Source organism: Cololabis saira, chromosome 2, assembly GCF_033807715.1.
Source record: "Cololabis saira isolate AMF1-May2022 chromosome 2, fColSai1.1, whole genome shotgun sequence".
Taxonomy (NCBI): Eukaryota; Metazoa; Chordata; class Actinopteri; order Beloniformes; family Belonidae; genus Cololabis; species Cololabis saira.
The window spans coordinates 35,059,042-35,077,344 of NC_084588.1; the positions used below are offsets into that span (position 1 = coordinate 35,059,042).

General features: G+C 42.7%; 1 protein-coding gene across 1 annotated transcript; it reads right to left on the reverse strand.

The window, feature by feature from the left end:
- Positions 1 to 153: 153 nt before the first annotated feature.
- Positions 154 to 10,330, reverse strand: depdc7a (DEP domain containing 7, paralog a). Its single transcript, XM_061710855.1, has 9 exons — positions 10,249 to 10,330; positions 6,360 to 6,813; positions 4,060 to 4,190; positions 3,789 to 3,981; positions 2,869 to 3,089; positions 1,861 to 2,003; positions 1,655 to 1,780; positions 1,452 to 1,530; positions 154 to 1,314 (listed from the first exon to the last, which is right to left on the reverse strand). Exons 1-9 carry the CDS (start codon positions 10,262 to 10,264, stop codon positions 1,091 to 1,093), a joined length of 1,587 nt encoding a protein of 528 aa, XP_061566839.1. The 5' UTR covers positions 10,265 to 10,330; the 3' UTR covers positions 154 to 1,090.
- Positions 10,331 to 18,303: the final 7,973 nt, after the last annotated feature.

Consider the following 18,303-nt stretch of genomic DNA (forward strand, 5'->3'; position numbering starts at 1 on the left):
TGGCTCGAGCACAATCAAAGCCGAGGAAGAGTTCTGTAGTTTTGTTTTTTTGCTTCAAAAGGATTTAAAACGTCAATCACAAACCAAAAAACAAGCTCTTGAAAAAAACTCCAAACTTCTCTTTTATTTGAGAGAAACACATTCAAAGGGTTTATTGGTACTTCAAAAGCATATAAAAGCACAGTTCACAATTATAAGTCCCTTCAGAAGGAGATAACTTCAAATGTGTTTGGAAATAAGTGAAATGGAAGTCATTAAAAAATAGACAAAAAGTTACTTGACATACCAGATGTCATCCGACTGTCATACATAAAAAAAGAGAGCTTTTGTCTTTGAAACCGTTTTAATTTTATCGCAGATCTGCCAAAACACAAAGAAGATGTTTGTGGTTTTCAACCTGAAAGAGATCTGGAAGTAATTTCCTCAGTTGATTAGAAAGATTATCTGAACCTCATTTGAAAACCAACCTCAAAGATACTACTAAAACGCAGCTAAAGGTTTTTCAGTCGACCCCCCACACCCCCATTCCAAACATCTGCTCTGTTGATCTGCTGCAACCAACACAAAGCCCCAGAGGGCTGAGCTTCATGAAAGTCTCTCACTGTTTACAGCACAAAATCAGACTTTCAAATTCCCTGCTTGATATTTCCGTTTGAGGGTTCCTCACAGAGCCTCGCTCCGCGTCACAGTGTGCCAGACAGGTCACACTGTACGCTTTGACATTAACACTGACGCTACTGCACATGCACAAGGAAAACATGCGTTCACAATCGACATGCCGCCCCGTCCCTGCTGGCTACACATCCTCTCTGGCATCCAGAGAGAGAGCATAAAAAGAGAAGTGTATTTTGAAGACATCATTCATATCCAAAACTGACTTTACATTTCATATTAATGTTTACATTTCATATTAGTGTCCCGCACCAAACAAAATAAGTTCTTAAATATTGTAGCTTACATAAAGACTTAGGCAGTTAAGTCGAGCTCAGTAGTCTAAGCTTTTATCAAATAGTATAATAAAAAAAAAAGTAATTCACTCCACTGTGAATCCTTCTGTTCTTATGTCTTTCTTAATTTACAGAGCTAAATACTACTGAAGCACCATGTTAATACTAGATAATCTATTACCAAAGTACTGAACAAAAATCTCTGGATGGGCTTTATAAAACTGTCCCAGCAGTCGCCTCTTCTCTTTGGTGGACAGCTTATCGTTCTCGTGGACGGTCCGCAGTAAGGACAGGAGTTCCTCTTTAGTGGTTTTTTGTGTGTTTTCTGAATAAGCCTTGGGGCTTAATCTTGTCGTGTATGTCGACCCTGCAGTAAAGAAACGTGAAAAAGGGGGAGAAGAAACTGCTTTAGTGAAGCAAGATAAATCTTAATGCACAAGAGATATCTACAACCGTCTTTTGTTAAACCAGCAATCAAGTGGAGAAAAGACATCATCTCCAAACCTGTTATGCCATCTGGATCCTTCCCATTTACAATATTCTTTAGCTTGTCACAAACCATCTTGTGTAGAGAGACAGGTGTCTGTTGATGGAAAGGAGAAAAGGTGGTTAAAGTCACAATAATGTCCTGATTGCTGAGTTTATGGCTGTTTGAGTCACAGTCTGATCTGTTTTGGACACAAACAAGTTACTGTAGGAGCACTCACTTTGAAGAGATCACAGTGGTTGTCCATCATGAACAGAACCATTAAGTCCACCTTTCCTTTGGAGAGCTTTCTGCTGTAAACAATAGCGCTTGAAAAAGACCGCTTCACCGCCATTCTGTTCTCGATCTGTAAAATACATTTACTGGTCAGTGACGTTCAAACGCAGGCAATCCCGCCTCGCGCAAACAAAACACACAAGAACTGACCTCTTTGTGCAGTTTCACCTCTTGAGGTTTGGCTGCAATGGCCATGAATCTCAGAAGCTTACGTAGCTCCTCTCGGCTGCGAGTGTCCTGCAGCCTCAGACTCAGCTGCAGCGCCTCCAAAGCTTGCTCCAGCTTCCCATTCACTGAGAATAAACCAAATCAGAGAGAAAATCACTCTTGAAATGTTCATTCAGACTAAAATCATTAGAAATGTGTTTAAAGTGGACTTATTATTTGATCATTTCCAGCCATCGTATATCTTATTTTAATATTTGGTACTTTTGGAATAGCACTGCACCCAATACAACTCCAAAAGGCCATCATTATTTCAGACTGACAAAGACAAAGCAATACTTAGGAAAATTAGAGAATTCTGCCACAGATAAAATCACCTGGGTTAAATATCCTCTTACTGATAATACTTTTGTAGGAACTGCTCTGCTTGAAGGCCATGAGCTTATAATGAAATTCTGCTCTATGTTATGTAGGAAAGAGCCAGTGATACTGCATTGTTCTCACAATTTAAGGTGCAAATCTGCAAATCCCGTCTCTTGCATGCTCTGCTATGACATACAGGACTGTGTCAGAAAATTAGAATATTGTGATAAAGTCCTTTATTTTCTGTAATGCAAAAATGTCATACATTCTGGATTCATTACAAATCAACTGAAATATTGCAAGCCTTTTATTATTTTAATATTGCTGATCATGGATTACAGTTTAAGAAAACTCAAATATCCTATCTCAAAAAATTTGAATATTCTGTGAATCTTAATCTTAAACTGTAAACTGTAAGCCAAAGAACTTTATCACCATATTCAAATTTTCTGAGACAGTCCTGTACACCTCATCTTTTGAGCTTGTTACCAAAACACCATAGATAAGTCAGAAAAACACAGAAGAGGGAAATTATAGCCCCTTAAAATAAACAATAGAAGCATCTTAGAATTTGATTTTACTGCAAATTTGACCAAGTATACAAGAAGATTCAGCCGTTTCTCTCCTTACCCAATAGTTCTGAGATCCCCGAATGGATATCAAAAACGTGGTTGGTGAGCAGAGGTGGCTGTTGTGTGCGTCCATAATGTTTGGCCAAGACTTGGTACAGATGCCCTTTACACCGGGGTAGGTCGTCTGCACAGGCAGCCAGGCCCCGACTGACCTCCACAACCAGCTCATCGGGCAAAAACTCCAGACAGTCCACCGCCCCAGACATCCACTCATCAGCCCTGAGGGAGGCGGAAGTGAAACCACTGTTTTAGATATGCAAATGATGAAAGAGGTCCAAATGGCTGGGAATTACAACAATGGATACTTAAGTTCTGAGGAATTCCCCTCAAATCTACTTAACTCAGTGATTTAAATTCAATCGAAAGTCAACATGACGATGGATCAGTTAGAAACCAAGCATTTTATTATGCTTATTAACTTAAGTAGAACCCTGATTGCCATCATCAAGTTAGAGATCATGATTAAAAAATCCAGTCGAGCAAATGAAGGCAAAATAGTAGCAAGTACGCGAAGTCCTGAAACTCCTGGATTATAGTAACTACAGGTTATTATTGGATGCATGCATTGGGTCAAATGAATGGTGAAATAGACACTACGATTGGTAACAGACTTTTTAGTTTAATTTTTGGGGAATTTCACTAAAATTTGGGATGAATCCTATTCTGATCAGTATGTATGTCTTTGAGGTTGATTTATTTAAAAAAAAGTTTGTCACCATTAAAACAATGTATTAATACCCTTTGTCACTTGCTTGTAAAATTTTCTTTAAAAAAAATAACCTTTAATCAGGTGAAAATAGACTGAAATTCAATATTTTGTATGTGTGTGAATGATTTTCCGTCATTTATGTCCATATGCTCTTTAAAAGCAGATTAACACAGATTTATGTAATGAAATCAGAGTACTAGAGGACTCACTGGGCTTCACTGAAGGCCTTAAGAACCTCTCTGTCCAGGTAACTTGACGTGAACAACAGATCTGGCTCACTGTCCACGTCACGCAGGGTTGAGCGCGACGCCTCCTCAGCTTCTAACAACGTCTCCAGCAGGGGAAGCTCTATGAGCTGCAGCAACCTGGACACGGCCTGCTGGTGCCACACCTCATACAAAACTGTGAAACACAGAAGAGTTACAACCAGACATTTACTGCACGAAAACATTCAGTCTGGGTCGTAAGAAAGCAACTCACGCTCTCGCGAGAGGCCGAGGCTGATCATCTGAGGACTGATGGTGGAGCTGAGGTTCAGGTTTCCCAATATGTCTTCTAGTAGTTTGAGTTTTTTTACAGGGGAGTGGGTGGTATATGTTGGAAAAGCTTGCCTGAAAAGAAGCATAATGAGACCAATCAATGGAGATGTTTGACGGAAACAAAGATTACACATTTTCCCAATATGTGCAATATTTAACACAAAAAAACACTCTGATGTGAGTTTGTATTTACCATATGTCTAAAACTTTATAACAATTTTTGTTTTGTGTTTTGATCATTATTAAATATAACAAAAAGTAGTTTTTTTTGTTTTTTTTTTATAGTGACAGACATCACCATAAAATCCCAAATAGTCACGCTGTACATAAAACAATCAATACTTGGACATGGATTCTGAAAAACGTTTGGTATCCCTCAGATCCCATTTGGAGGTCATAATAACACCAGATCAGAAAGATAATTTAAAAAAACAGTTAAAGGACACTCGAAAGAAGCTAATGCAAGTTAGTTTAGTTTAGCTTAGCAGAACTACAGGACCCTTATATGCACCTCAGAAGCTATCGGATAAAACTGACATGAAAAATGTTGCACCTATAAATACACACACACACATATATATATATATATATATATATATATATATATATATATATATATATATATATATATATATATATATATATATATATATATATATATATATATATATATATAGTTCAGATGGGGAAAAAAAGAAAAAAATATGATTTTGTTTTTGCCTTTTCCGATTCAATTTTGAAATCCCTAAATGTCGTACGTTTTTACTTCCCCTCTTGTCTCGTTGGGTTTTCTGCCTCGCCTTTGTCCACTTTGCTCAGTTTAAAAAAACATGCAACCTGCTTTTGCAATTTTCCAGCTGCCAGTTTTTTCCTCTCACAGTTTGAGAGAATAATTCCATATTTTTCTTACTTTACATCTCACAGTAAGGTAAAAAAAAAAAAAAGGGAGAGATACAGAGGTGTTGTTTTATTTCCATTCAAGTTAATAAACATGGAGTGCCCACGCCTGTCGGAGTGAACCAAGGGGTTGTTTATGAGAAGGACAGGTGGTGTCTTTGCATCATGCCACCAGCCCAGCCAAAGAGAAATGAAAATAAAGCCGGTCAAGTGTTAAGCTAGAAAAGGACCCTGCATTCATTTTCAAGGTGAAGGTTGTTTTCATAGCCATCCTCAACAGACATGGTTGGTATATTTTTTTTATCATTGCTGTCCCTCCCTCTAACAACTTTATACTCTGGATCAAACATTTATGGCTGGATTTCAAGACCGGTCATTGTTAAAAAGAGGAGTGATCTTTCAGTTTTGCTGCTCAGTTTGAAGCTGTGTTCTGTTTCTGTCTATGCTCAACTGAGCTATTTGTGCATAATATTCAGTCCAGTTTTCCCAGTGATGAAGATACTGAGACTTTCTGTGAGATGCTATCATGTGGTGACTGTGGGAAGAAGCTGAATCAGAACTGTGCTAGATTAAATGGAGACTCTCAGCTATTAATGACTGATAATTAGCACATGCAAATCAACCCAGTCTAAAGTTTGTGACTCCGACTGTGTCTGTCTCCGATGTTCTATGCAACTTAAGTCTAATTTTTTGTTTATTTTGCATCTAACAATGGTTGTTTGGTGTCTCTTTAAAGTCATTTTGGCATATTTGTGTTTGCTTGTATTTGATTTTGTTCATTTTACATGTCGTTGCAACTTTAATGCATCTAATTGTGGTCACTTTTTTTGGGGGGGGGGGGGTGTATTGTTTGGTTGTATTTCTTATTGATGTCAAATTTTGAACCTTTTCTGTCTCATCTCATCTCTGTTTGTTTATAGTTATTTTTCTTATCTTGCTGCTGTTAATGCCTCTTATATATTGGCTGCACTGTGTCTCTTCTGTTTAAGGTCATTTCCATCTCTTTTGAATTTAATTTTGTTTGGCTTTGTGTCTTTCTGACATCAGACCAGGAACTCCCCTGGCCTGATGCATTGGGCCGCATATCGGGTTCCCTGTAGGTGCTTTCCCTCCATCACCTACGTATGTTTTATCCGTCCTTTTTTTCGCACACTGGGAAAATAATTTAGCTAAGAAATGATCAGTTGAAACCGAAAATGGTCCTGAAATATTTCATTTTATGCCTCATTAAAGCAGCAAATCTAAAGCCATGCTGGATTTAGGATTAGCTCCAGCTATCAAGAAAAGGGAGAACAAAGCACATCCAGACTAAGATCAGAGGATGTCGTGGCACCGGTCTTTTACCTTTCACATGAAACGGCGTTGCTCCGGTTCATGCTGGGTGAGTCGTAGCCGCTCTCAATGGTACTGGTGGAATGAGAGTTGGTGGTAATCAGTATCGTTGAGGTGCTGGTGTTTGGATTCAAGAACCTGTACAAGCTGCAACTGCTGTCCTCAAACGCCTCTCTCTTCTTTTCCTTCCCAAATACCTTGACCCCCACTGGCTCAAAAACCTTTGAGTCCATGAGAGCCTGACAGAGGCGGACAGCCTTGTAGCGGGGCACCGCTTCATCACCGAAGAAGCGGTTAAGGGTGATGTGTGTCAACACCACATCCACTGCGTCTGATCCCAGGAAACAGTCATCGTAGGACTTCAGGTTGTGGCGCCGGCGCTTTACCTCTACATGAGTGTGAAGATTGGAAATGATGCTGGTCCAGATATAGGTGGCCCGGAAAGGTTTTCCAGCCATGCCTTGGTCTGATGGATGGACAGGACAAAAGAGAGACATTCTGAGATGTAGAGGTGGTAAACTTTGTGTTCCATTAAGAAAGGAAGTGTAAAAAAAAACACACAAAAAACACCAACTTGGTCACATTTTTTGAAACACTAATTCCTCTGAAATCCATTTTTTGAAGACAGTCAACCCTAACCCTAACCGTAACCCTAAACCTTATGTAAAACCTGGCAATGGGCCAAAATTAACCTGTTACTTCTCCTACACCTTGGTTTAGTACATAACCCTAGTAAAACTCTTGTTACTTCCACAACTTTAAAGGAGCTTGAGGCAGGATTTATGAAAAAAATGTGTATACGTTTTAAGTTTTCTAGTAATAATGTCAGATGAAGCGTTCCAAACCAAAAAGAATGAGCCCTCTAGTGTATCTCTCCTTTGCCTTGAACAGGCTGTGTGCTGCAAAATGTGCTGCAATTCCGGGCCCGAATTTCCCGCGCTGGGCTGCGGATGTGACGTCAAATGACGCTGCATGCACGTTCTCTCGTGCCGGCTTCGCTGTTGGCTGCAGTACCCCCGACGGCCGTCGTGGCGAAGGGTGGCGCTAGAGAGTCTCATTTCTTAGAGGAGCCTCATGCTCCTTTAAGGGAGGTTCCCATATTTTTACAACCATTCCTTCGTAGTGCATAGGGCGCATTGCCTTTGTTCCCCTTTAACTGCCCAGTTGTCGGATGAGGCAGGGGGTTCATCCAGATATCTTCATTCACCTAACTCTAACCCTTTTGAAACACTAACTCTTCTGAAATCCATTTTTTCAAGACACGCCACCCTAACCCTATCCCTAAACCTAACATTAACCCAAACCCTAACCGTTGACCGTCTCAGTTTAATCTATTGTTTGAACAGTTTTCCAGAAAAATCAAGTAACTGCACTCCCTTTTCTCTTTACCACCCACCCACAAACACACACATTCACACAAATGTAGACACACACACACACACACACTCCTTGTCCTTTTGTCCTTTGTGTAATGCCTCGTAAGCAGACTTTGTGTTGAAGTTACATTAGTGCCCAGAATCAAGGCAGGTTAAGTCACTTTAACAAAAAAGCAACAAAGAAAAGTAAAATCAATTCTAACTCACGGATGATTAACACTGAAGACTGAAATATATAAGTCAGACTATAAGAAAGAATGTGAAGCTGAGAGCAATCCTTCCACACAGCCCACTACACTCAATCAGAAATGCAGGAAACGGAGACAATCATCACATTGTAAGCGCCGTCTCACAAGAGACACTGGTAGATCCTTCTGCTGCGGTGCTGTTAACATATGCTCACAAATCAGTGATCCAACACTGGCTTGTTCAACATCCAATCATGCCTTTTAGCAACACATGTTTGATGGCTCTGTACAGATGGAAGAAGACTTATGTCATCCACCTCAAACCAGACCGAGTGGGACTCGACTAAAGAAATAATAGCCGGCATCAGTGAGATGCTCTTGTGGCTTTCATCTCACAACAGGAAGCATTTAAAGCCCGCTGAGCAAATGTTGGGAGAGGACCTGAAAGCCAGGGACCATAAATCAGCATCTGACAAAAGCAGCCAGACTCCATGTTATCATAAACGCAACATGACAAACGCAATTACGTACCCATCTGTAACACTTCAAGACAACAAAAAAGCATCCTGAAATAGTGCAGCCCCAAGGAGATGCTCCCTTCAAACGCTACAACGGCTCACTGAGAACAGAAGAAGGTGATCAGGGTTGATCTGTTGATTAATGAGATAAATCTATCTGCGTGTGACTTCAGGCGAGTAGAATCTGCCCTGAGATGTGGATTTGCATATTAGGAAAGACCAACTGGGCTTTGGCAGCTGTTCAAGGAAGAACAATCTGCAGTTTGCATGTATGACAGGGATCCTGGGAAATATCATTTTAATAATCTTATTATGCAATGAATAGCATTTAGGTTGGAAAAACAATTTGAAGCAACTATGAAAAGTGCTAAACAGTATTTAAAACTATGGTTAGAACAACCAGATAAGGAAAAACTACATTATCAAAATGAGATACTTAATTTACAGTTAATCCAGACCATCTGGAGAATCCCTACAGGGGTCTGGATTACCAGACAGATTATAAATCCGGATCCGATCAGTACCCATTAACTCTTGTTAAATAGGATGTGAAAAAAAGAGGGAAAAGGGAGGGAGAGTCAGGTGTGGGTCAAAACAATCCTGGGAACCCGGCTCTGCTCTGTCACCTCTTGTTGCTTGCGCCAGACTGAGACTTGAGTCCAGTTTGCATAGCTGAGGCCAGTTTTTCCTCCCCTGGTGTGACTAAAGTGCAAGAGTCGAAGAAGAAAAAGGAAAAAAAAGAAGTGCAAATGGCAAATGGCAAATGGCAAATGCCAGGGGACCTGCGAGGCCCGACCGGAGCGCCGGGTGTTTGCACACACAGACACAGCCGCAGGTAAATAATCTCTCAGGGAACTGAACTCGAGGGGATCGTCCCCTCATGAGCGCGGATTCCTCTTAACACACACACAACTCTCACATTGTGACCTTCAGCTACTGGCAGTGCTTTAAAACAGGAAAGACCACAACGACTTTCTTTGGCATGTAACAAGCCAATAAATCCAGGTGGTGAAGACGCAGCAACAGCAGGTTGATATCCTCATTCCTGCAGCAAGCTGAAACCAGCTTTATTAACCGACCTGGCCACAGGGTAAAAACACGAGCCTCTGTGGGTTATTATGTGAATTTGAATCAACACATCCCGTAGTGTATAGCCTAGTGTGAGCAAACACAATCACTCCTGTTTTCATACAAACACTGGAGAAATACTGCTGAGTCTGCACTCAGCAAATGTCATATTACCTGTGCTGAAAGGGGGAAAAATGTGTTTCTATGTTTTCCTTTTTGATTAAATGTCTATAACTGTCTGTAAATTACAAATTAACCATACATACATCTTGGAATCATTACAACCCATTTCCAGAGACAGTTGTCCCTCCATATTATTATTATTATTTTTCTTTATTCTTTATTTCATTCATTGATAAAATAAAACAACAAACTATTTAATATAAACACAAACGTTCCTAAATTGTGAATGAAAGGGAACAGAAAGAAGAAGAATCTTATTTAATCTGCCTCTTTTTCCCAAGAAATCAATTTACAAAGAACGTAAATTAGATGCTGCAAACATTGTCATATGGGGAAAGGGATATGGACGTGTTTGTTATGTTTGCCTCAAATTAGTAGTTTCAATTTCCAGTCACCGAGATTATTTGTCTGAAATAGTGATCGGCAACATGTGATGTGCGTAAAAATGAACCAACAGTCCCTATACAAAGTCTTAAAAGGCTCATCACACACAAGAATCACAAGAAATACACAAGGCAGGGTAAAGTTGATCAGATCACAGAGAATATATAAATATATTTGTTTTTACCTCGTGTTTGATGCATGGTTTGAAGCCTCCAGGAGTGGCCGTGAGGACAGCCATCCACACCATGTCCTCTCTTCTGTTCAAACCGTGACGCACGCAGCGCCTCAATGCAGCGGAGCCGAAACCTTCCTGATCCCTCCCCACATTCATTATTCACGTCCCAGTCACCGCCCAGCCTCAGTCACTACTAACACCTACCAACTTCCTTCAGTCTGGTGCATCTTCCTGGGGTGAAACTAAAACTGAGGAGAGATGATTGATCACACTTTACAATGGCACCATAACAACCAGCTTAAATAGTTGGACTAGTGCAAAAGCAAATTGTAATGTACTCATTGTGCTTTTGCTTTTTTATTTTGCTTTTTTTTTGTACTCACTTTGCTTTTGTATATTCTTGAATATTTATAGCTGCCAGTAAACATTAGATGAAGGGTATTGATTTGATTTTTTGATTTGATTTCTATTTTTTTACATGTAAAAAACACTTCAAGAGATGAAAACAAAACAACAAAACAAAGAATTTCCTCCTTTAACACTTGATATCTTTGATTGATTTGATTGATTGATTGAATTGTTTATTTCGAACACATAAGGGAAAAAAATATAAAATTTTAAAACAAATTCAAAACGTACAGAAAAAAAGCAACCACAACAAAAACGTTATACAAACAGGGAAAAAAGAAAACAGTGTCCGAAAAGGAGCAGGTAGAAGTCAAACTTAACTGCCCCTTTGTTACCTCTGTTATAAATTAAACATACATATTAATAATAAATAGCTGCTAATTTACCTATTAGGCTACTGATTTTCCCATTGGTTGTGCACCTAACCAGCTAACAAACACAAACTTTTCTTAACATAACTCCTCAATCAAATTACTTGCCAGATCTTAGTTTACATGTGCAGAAAAGTAGTAGGAAGAAGTGTAAACTTATTTAATACTACCCCCATTCACTAATCATTTAACCCGTATTTATAAATACTCACACACTGAACTCACACTGCTAAATAACAGTATGAGTTTGAACTAAAAGGAAACGCTATAAAATCCAGGAACATAACTCTCACAAAGTCCCACCCTCAAGTCTACACTGAAGTAAACTGGTCGAGCCTTTTTACATTAGATAGGGGTGTATGAGAGAAGATAAGGCCGTATGACAGATTGTGATTGAGCTGATAACAATGCAAAAAAAAAAGAAAAAGCGAATGAGGATGTTTTGGAAAAGCCTTTTCCTTCGGCCTTCAGTCAAAACAACAACAGACGTCAGGGGATGGAAAGGAAACATGTGAATGCAGGTGCCTGGGGTGTTATGCTCTGCCACCTTGCTTTGGATCGTCTACATGGATTAGGGTTAAAGTTTGCTGACAAATGTCCGTGTCTCGTAAACACACATACACACCCAGAGGAAACACACTAGTGCAGTGTAGCAGGGGCAGACTTCATGAACTGAGGCTCTAACCTGATTCGTTCTTTCCTCAGGTGTAATGGGACAGTGGAAAAGCAGTAAGATGACACTGCAAAGTCAATGTCGGTCACTTGCTTAAAGAGAGAGTAAACAGTAGACTCCTACTATCATGAGACACACGTTTGGAGTAAAGGGTGAGGCATTCAACTGGGTTAAACCGGTTTGACTACAGTCTTTTGGACACATTTCATGGTATGTTTATATGTTAGTAATGACAGCAGGGCGAATGGCCAGAGCAAGGTCTGGGTATAACAGATTCATTCACATAATGATTTAATAAAGTTGATTTTGTCCATGGCTTTACAATTTAATTTGCTTCTCGTCAAACAAGAATATTTAGGTTTTTTTTTTAAATACTTGAAATGCTTCGGCGATTACTTCATCATGCTGTTGTGCGTCGCCCATGTGAAATCTGGACTTATAAATGTATGAATATTTTGTGATTTTGAGGACTTGTAAAACCAGACTTTGCCCCTTCTTCCTGAAGTCCTGCGACCCCCTGCTGCTAACTCCTGGTTATCTCGGCCTGGGTCGAGATAGTCCGTTTACGACCCCACTGCATGGCTGGAGATCAAAACAAGGACCCAGCAGGGTTTCTGCCAGGGAAAACAGACTTCCTTGGGGGTTTTATGACACCTAAGCAGGGGTCGGGATGCAGCGGAGCCAAAACCAGACCTCAAAATGGTACTGCTTCTTTGAACCCCCCCTTTTCCGCTTTAATGTGCCTCATAAAATGGCGCTGTTGCCTGAACTACAACCCCCAGCATGCCTTGCGGGGGGGGTGGCGCCTACAAGCGGCGTTCATCCAATCGCAATGAGGCACCGATGACGTCACCGCAGCGCGCGTAGGATCAAAACCCCTGCCGCTGCTCCTCTTCGCTCTCTCTTCCGACCAACCTTCCGTCCTGAGCAGCTGGACCTTTGGCTGTGGGCCAAAGATCACATCTCCTCCCCCCACCCTGGGAGGGGGGAGAGAAGATCCAGCGGAGCGTTGCTCCACGGCCGGCCCATGCTCTGCATGCCCTTGCCCCAGCTTGGCCTGGAGATCCGCTGCGGTCACGGAGCGAGGCAGCGCTCCGGCCCTCCTGCTCCTTTTCGCCCCTCTTCCGATCACCCTCTCATCCGAACTGGATCGTTTGGCTCTGGGCCAAGATCCCATCTCCCTTTCTCCCCCCGGCTGGGGGGAGGTGTAAGGCCCCATCGGGCCGCTCCGTTGGACCTGCAGCCCGTTGAAGCCGCGGTCCCCCGGGAGGCTCCGATTTCTCACTAAACTCTGTTCCTCTTTAAGTTCACAGATCCAAGCTTCCGACGCCCACGCGCTCCCGGCAACCGGATCGGGACACAGCTGCGATTGAGTTCTCTGACTGAACCCCCCCTCCCCGCTCCGAGCCCCTGTCTGCGAACCGGCGCAGGGATCGGGGACGGACGGCCGGCGTCTCGCCCGGCGTGAGCTCTCCCGGGGCCCGGACGGCCGCGCGTCGGCGACCGGCGCAGAGAGGGAAGCACGGCAAGGAGATACCGGTCCCCCCGCCGCGCCTAGGAATGCGTGTGAGCCTCCGTTTTGGTCCGGAACCACGGCCCGGCACGAGGCGGCCCCGCCGCTGTCTAACCCGTTTCAGGGGAAGGGACGGGACGCGATAGCCTGACTGCGAAACCCCAGCAGGACCGCGAACCCAGTCGGCAAACCCGCAGGCACCCGATTCCGGATCCCAGAGGAGACGTGAGCCCGCGTAGCAGTGATCAGTAGGATTTAAGAGTGTTCAGAACTGTGTGTGAGATTTTGAGACCTGGGTGTATGAGTTTAACTGGGAGTGTTACAGAGCTAAATCTGTGTTCAGAGCTGAGATTACACCACCATCATTATAAGGACTGTTTTCATTAATTGGTAGTCACTACTTTCTGCTAGTCATTCATGTTTTAAAGCGCTGTTTTCTGCAGTTGATCACGGTTTAACACCGGGATCACCATCCGTTCTAATTGCACGTGGCCAAGAGGGCGCGTCCATCTTTAAAAGACCACAGGAGCCCCGTTTGAACTGTAGATGTTCTGTATCTTCGTTATTATTGCTTGATTTCTTTTCTTTTTCATTCCATGCATTTAACGTTTATGTTTCATTTTATTGATTGTTGTTTTTCTAGTTAATTAATTGTTTTATGGATACTTAAGCCATTTCTGCCATCAGATTTATTTGGGTGTTGCGTTTATCATCTTTTGACACCCGTATGTAAATAAATTCTGATTGATTTCTTTATGAGTGGTTGTGTTATTTCATGCAAGATTTGGTCACAAATTGATTTGTTTAAGCAGAGCCTAGTGTTCGGATATCACGCCTTCACTGTTATTCTGTAAGATTTGCTGTTCTGCAGGATAATTCAAATCATAATGAGACTGATTTTCTGCTGTTAGTTATCGAATTCCACCGGAAGTAAGGCCCCGGCGGTGGTGCCCCTACGAGAATTATCATTTTTGATAATACAATTTGATAAATAGTCAACTTTATTAATTATTAATAATTCTTTAATAGAATTATCATTAGCCTTGATAACTGGACAGCCAAGCTACCTTGAGTTGCACAACATAAATGGTGCCCCGTGTGAGGCTCTCTCGAAACGATATTTGTGACCAGTTTGTATGAAATAACAGAACATTAATTTTGATCGGGAAAGAAAATATTTTTATTTTTCTTCCCCCCTCATTATCTGATTCCTACGGTTATTTTAAAACATCACTGTTCTAATGGCAACCTCGCCTCACTAAAGGGTGATTGCTTTGTTAAGTTCTTTAATTTTATTAATTTGAACTTTTATTTTTCATCACACGATTATTAATCTTGTGATTGATTTCCTCTGCAACCTTACTTCACTGAAGGTAATGGTTGGGTTTGCTTTAAGTTCTGTTAATTTTATTAACCTGAACTTTTTCTATCACTCAATTTTGTGAATCTGTTTGAGTAATTTCCTCTTGCAACCAGGTTCCATGGAAACTAATGGTTGGCTCGCTGTAAGTTCCTGATTTTTATTAATCTGAACTTTTATTGATGGATCACTATTTTATTAATCTCTGATTAATCCCCTTTTGCAACCATACTTAACTGAAGGTAATGGTTGACTTAATTTCTTTAATTCTATTAATTGAACTGTTGCTGATTACCCCATGTGAGTTATTAATCTTCTCAGATTAATCTCTACTGTGTTTTAAGTTGAATCTTTAATTTAAAGTTATTTAAAGATTCCTCCCTTTTTATTCACTTTATTAATTCCTTTCAGTTGGTTCTTGCTTCTAAGGTTATAACCAATACCCCAGTCTCTCAGGGTTTGTTATCGGTTTAATTTCTTCTAATCTGGGTGATAACGTGAGCTGACTTCGTTAATAAGTGTAATCTCTTGCCAGAATCCCAAGCGAAGCGCTGGGGCCTGGACCATGAGCTGAGGTGTGGTTATTAATGGCAGAGAGCTCATCGCAGTGGACAGAGAACCAGCAGAGGTGACCAGGCTGATGGAGATGCACCGACAGGCAAGTCTGTTCTTAGGCTGGACCCAAAAAGGTGGCGAGCCCGGTCATCTCATCCCCTGAGCCCCCTGGTCAGACGCCACTATGAGTAAGCCGATAAATTAATTACCCGAAAGGAGCTGCGGCCCTTCCCAGTTTTCACTGTTACTGACGCTGAAGAAGCAGCTCAGCGTCTTCTTAAAGTAAACCAGAGGAGAACAGATCACGATTAACAACCAAGGCGCAGACGCCGTACCTTAGAGCGAGGGTGGTCCCACGTTTGACCTTTTTTAGCCAAAGAACACTGAACAGCTGCATTACCTTGTATGCAGCGGCCCCCTCACAATTTTTCTGACCCAGAAGTGGAAGTCCGCTCCACACCTGGAAAGGGGGGTAGGATACCTTGTGGCGTTAAAGAAAAATTCACGCCTACACACAACTTTCAGGCTTCCACAGCCAAACATAAGTTAATGTGTGTTTTTGTCGCCTAGCAATTAATCAAAGAGTGGTTAAATTGTTGGCTTTTGATTTTAGGTACAGTGTACATCCTGAAACCTAACTAACCCCTCCTTTTATCTTTCATCTACCGCACTTTAAGAGTGATATCACTGTGTTAGGTAAATGAATGATGTTATTGCTTCAAATATGTTGTTCTTTTCGTATTTTTGTGCATTGCTCGCCTAGTGGACTAACCAGGCCAGCTCACGCCCTCAGAGTTTGATGATCACATGGACTTGGACCGTTTGTTTTAGCTCCGACGCGGACCCTGCAGTCCTTCATCGAATCTTAAAGGGGGGATGTTGTGCGTCGCCCATGTGAAATCTGGACTTATAAATGTATGAATATTTTGTGATTTTGAGGACTTGTAAAACCAGACTTTGCCCCTTCTTCCTGAAGTCCTGCGACCCCCTGCTGCTAACTCCTGGTTATCTCGGCCTGGGTCGAGATAGTCCGTTTACGACCCCACTGCATGGCTGGAGATCAAAACAAGGACCCAGCAGGGTTTCTGCCAGGGAAAACAGACTTCCTTGGGGGTTTTATGACACCTAAGCAGGGGTCGGGATGCAGCGGAGCCAAAACCAGACCTCAAAATGGTACTGCTTCTTTGAACCCCCCCTTTTCCGCTTTAATGTGCCTCATAAAATGGCGCTGTTGCCTGAACTACAACCCCCAGCATGCCTTGCGGGGGGGGTGGCGCCTACAAGCGGCGTTCATCCAATCGCAATGAGGCACCGATGACGTCACCGCAGCGCGCGTAGGATCAAAACCCCTGCCGCTGCTCCTCTTCGCTCTCTCTTCCGACCAACCTTCCGTCCTGAGCAGCTGGACCTTTGGCTGTGGGCCAAAGATCACATCTCCTCCCCCCACCCTGGGAGGGGGGAGAGAAGATCCAGCGGAGCGTTGCTCCACGGCCGGCCCATGCTCTGCATGCCCTTGCCCCAGCTTGGCCTGGAGATCCGCTGCGGTCACGGAGCGAGGCAGCGCTCCGGCCCTCCTGCTCCTTTTCGCCCCTCTTCCGATCACCCTCTCATCCGAACTGGATCGTTTGGCTCTGGGCCAAGATCCCATCTCCCTTTCTCCCCCCGGCTGGGGGGAGGTGTAAGGCCCCATCGGGCCGCTCCGTTGGACCTGCAGCCCGTTGAAGCCGCGGTCCCCCGGGAGGCTCCGATTTCTCACTAAACTCTGTTCCTCTTTAAGTTCACAGATCCAAGCTTCCGACGCCCACGCGCTCCCGGCAACCGGATCGGGACACAGCTGCGATTGAGTTCTCTGACTGAACCCCCCCTCCCCGCTCCGAGCCCCTGTCTGCGAACCGGCGCAGGGATCGGGGACGGACGGCCGGCGTCTCGCCCGGCGTGAGCTCTCCCGGGGCCCGGACGGCCGCGCGTCGGCGACCGGCGCAGAGAGGGAAGCACGGCAAGGAGATACCGGTCCCCCCGCCGCGCCTAGGAATGCGTGTGAGCCTCCGTTTTGGTCCGGAACCACGGCCCGGCACGAGGCGGCCCCGCCGCTGTCTAACCCGTTTCAGGGGAAGGGACGGGACGCGATAGCCTGACTGCGAAACCCCAGCAGGACCGCGAACCCAGTCGGCAAACCCGCAGGCACCCGATTCCGGATCCCAGAGGAGACGTGAGCCCGCGTAGCAGTGATCAGTAGGATTTAAGAGTGTTCAGAACTGTGTGTGAGATTTTGAGACCTGGGTGTATGAGTTTAACTGGGAGTGTTACAGAGCTAAATCTGTGTTCAGAGCTGAGATTACACCACCATCATTATAAGGACTGTTTTCATTAATTGGTAGTCACTACTTTCTGCTAGTCATTCATGTTTTAAAGCGCTGTTTTCTGCAGTTGATCACGGTTTAACACCGGGATCACCATCCGTTCTAATTGCACGTGGCCAAGAGGGCGCGTCCATCTTTAAAAGACCACAGGAGCCCCGTTTGAACTGTAGATGTTCTGTATCTTCGTTATTATTGCTTGATTTCTTTTCTTTTTCATTCCATGCATTTAACGTTTATGTTTCATTTTATTGATTGTTGTTTTTCTAGTTAATTAATTGTTTTATGGATACTTAAGCCATTTCTGCCATCAGATTTATTTGGGTGTTGCGTTTATCATCTTTTGACACCCGTATGTAAATAAATTCTGATTGATTTCTTTATGAGTGGTTGTGTTATTTCATGCAAGATTTGGTCACAAATTGATTTGTTTAAGCAGAGCCTAGTGTTCGGATATCACGCCTTCACTGTTATTCTGTAAGATTTGCTGTTCTGCAGGATAATTCAAATCATAATGAGACTGATTTTCTGCTGTTAGTTATCGAATTCCACCGGAAGTAAGGCCCCGGCGGTGGTGCCCCTACGAGAATTATCATTTTTGATAATACAATTTGATAAATAGTCAACTTTATTAATTATTAATAATTCTTTAATAGAATTATCATTAGCCTTGATAACTGGACAGCCAAGCTACCTTGAGTTGCACAACAATGCTCATCATCAGTCACCCATGGTTGGTGACTGATGAAAGTGGAAGTAATTGACGAAACATGTCAGGTATTTATAAACAAACCAACTAAATATTCTTGTCCGGCGTAAGGAATCAG

Bases quoted from the DNA above. Each gene is read 5' to 3' on its own strand.
- depdc7a (XM_061710855.1), bottom strand. The intron at 3,090-3,788 runs GTGAGTCCTCTA...CGCCTCCCTCAG, and splicing joins AAGGCCTTCAGTGAAGCCCA to GGCTGATGAGTGGATGTCTG. The intron at 1,781-1,860 runs GTCAGTTCTTGT...TGTATTTTACAG, and splicing joins AGGTGAAACTGCACAAAGAG to ATCGAGAACAGAATGGCGGT.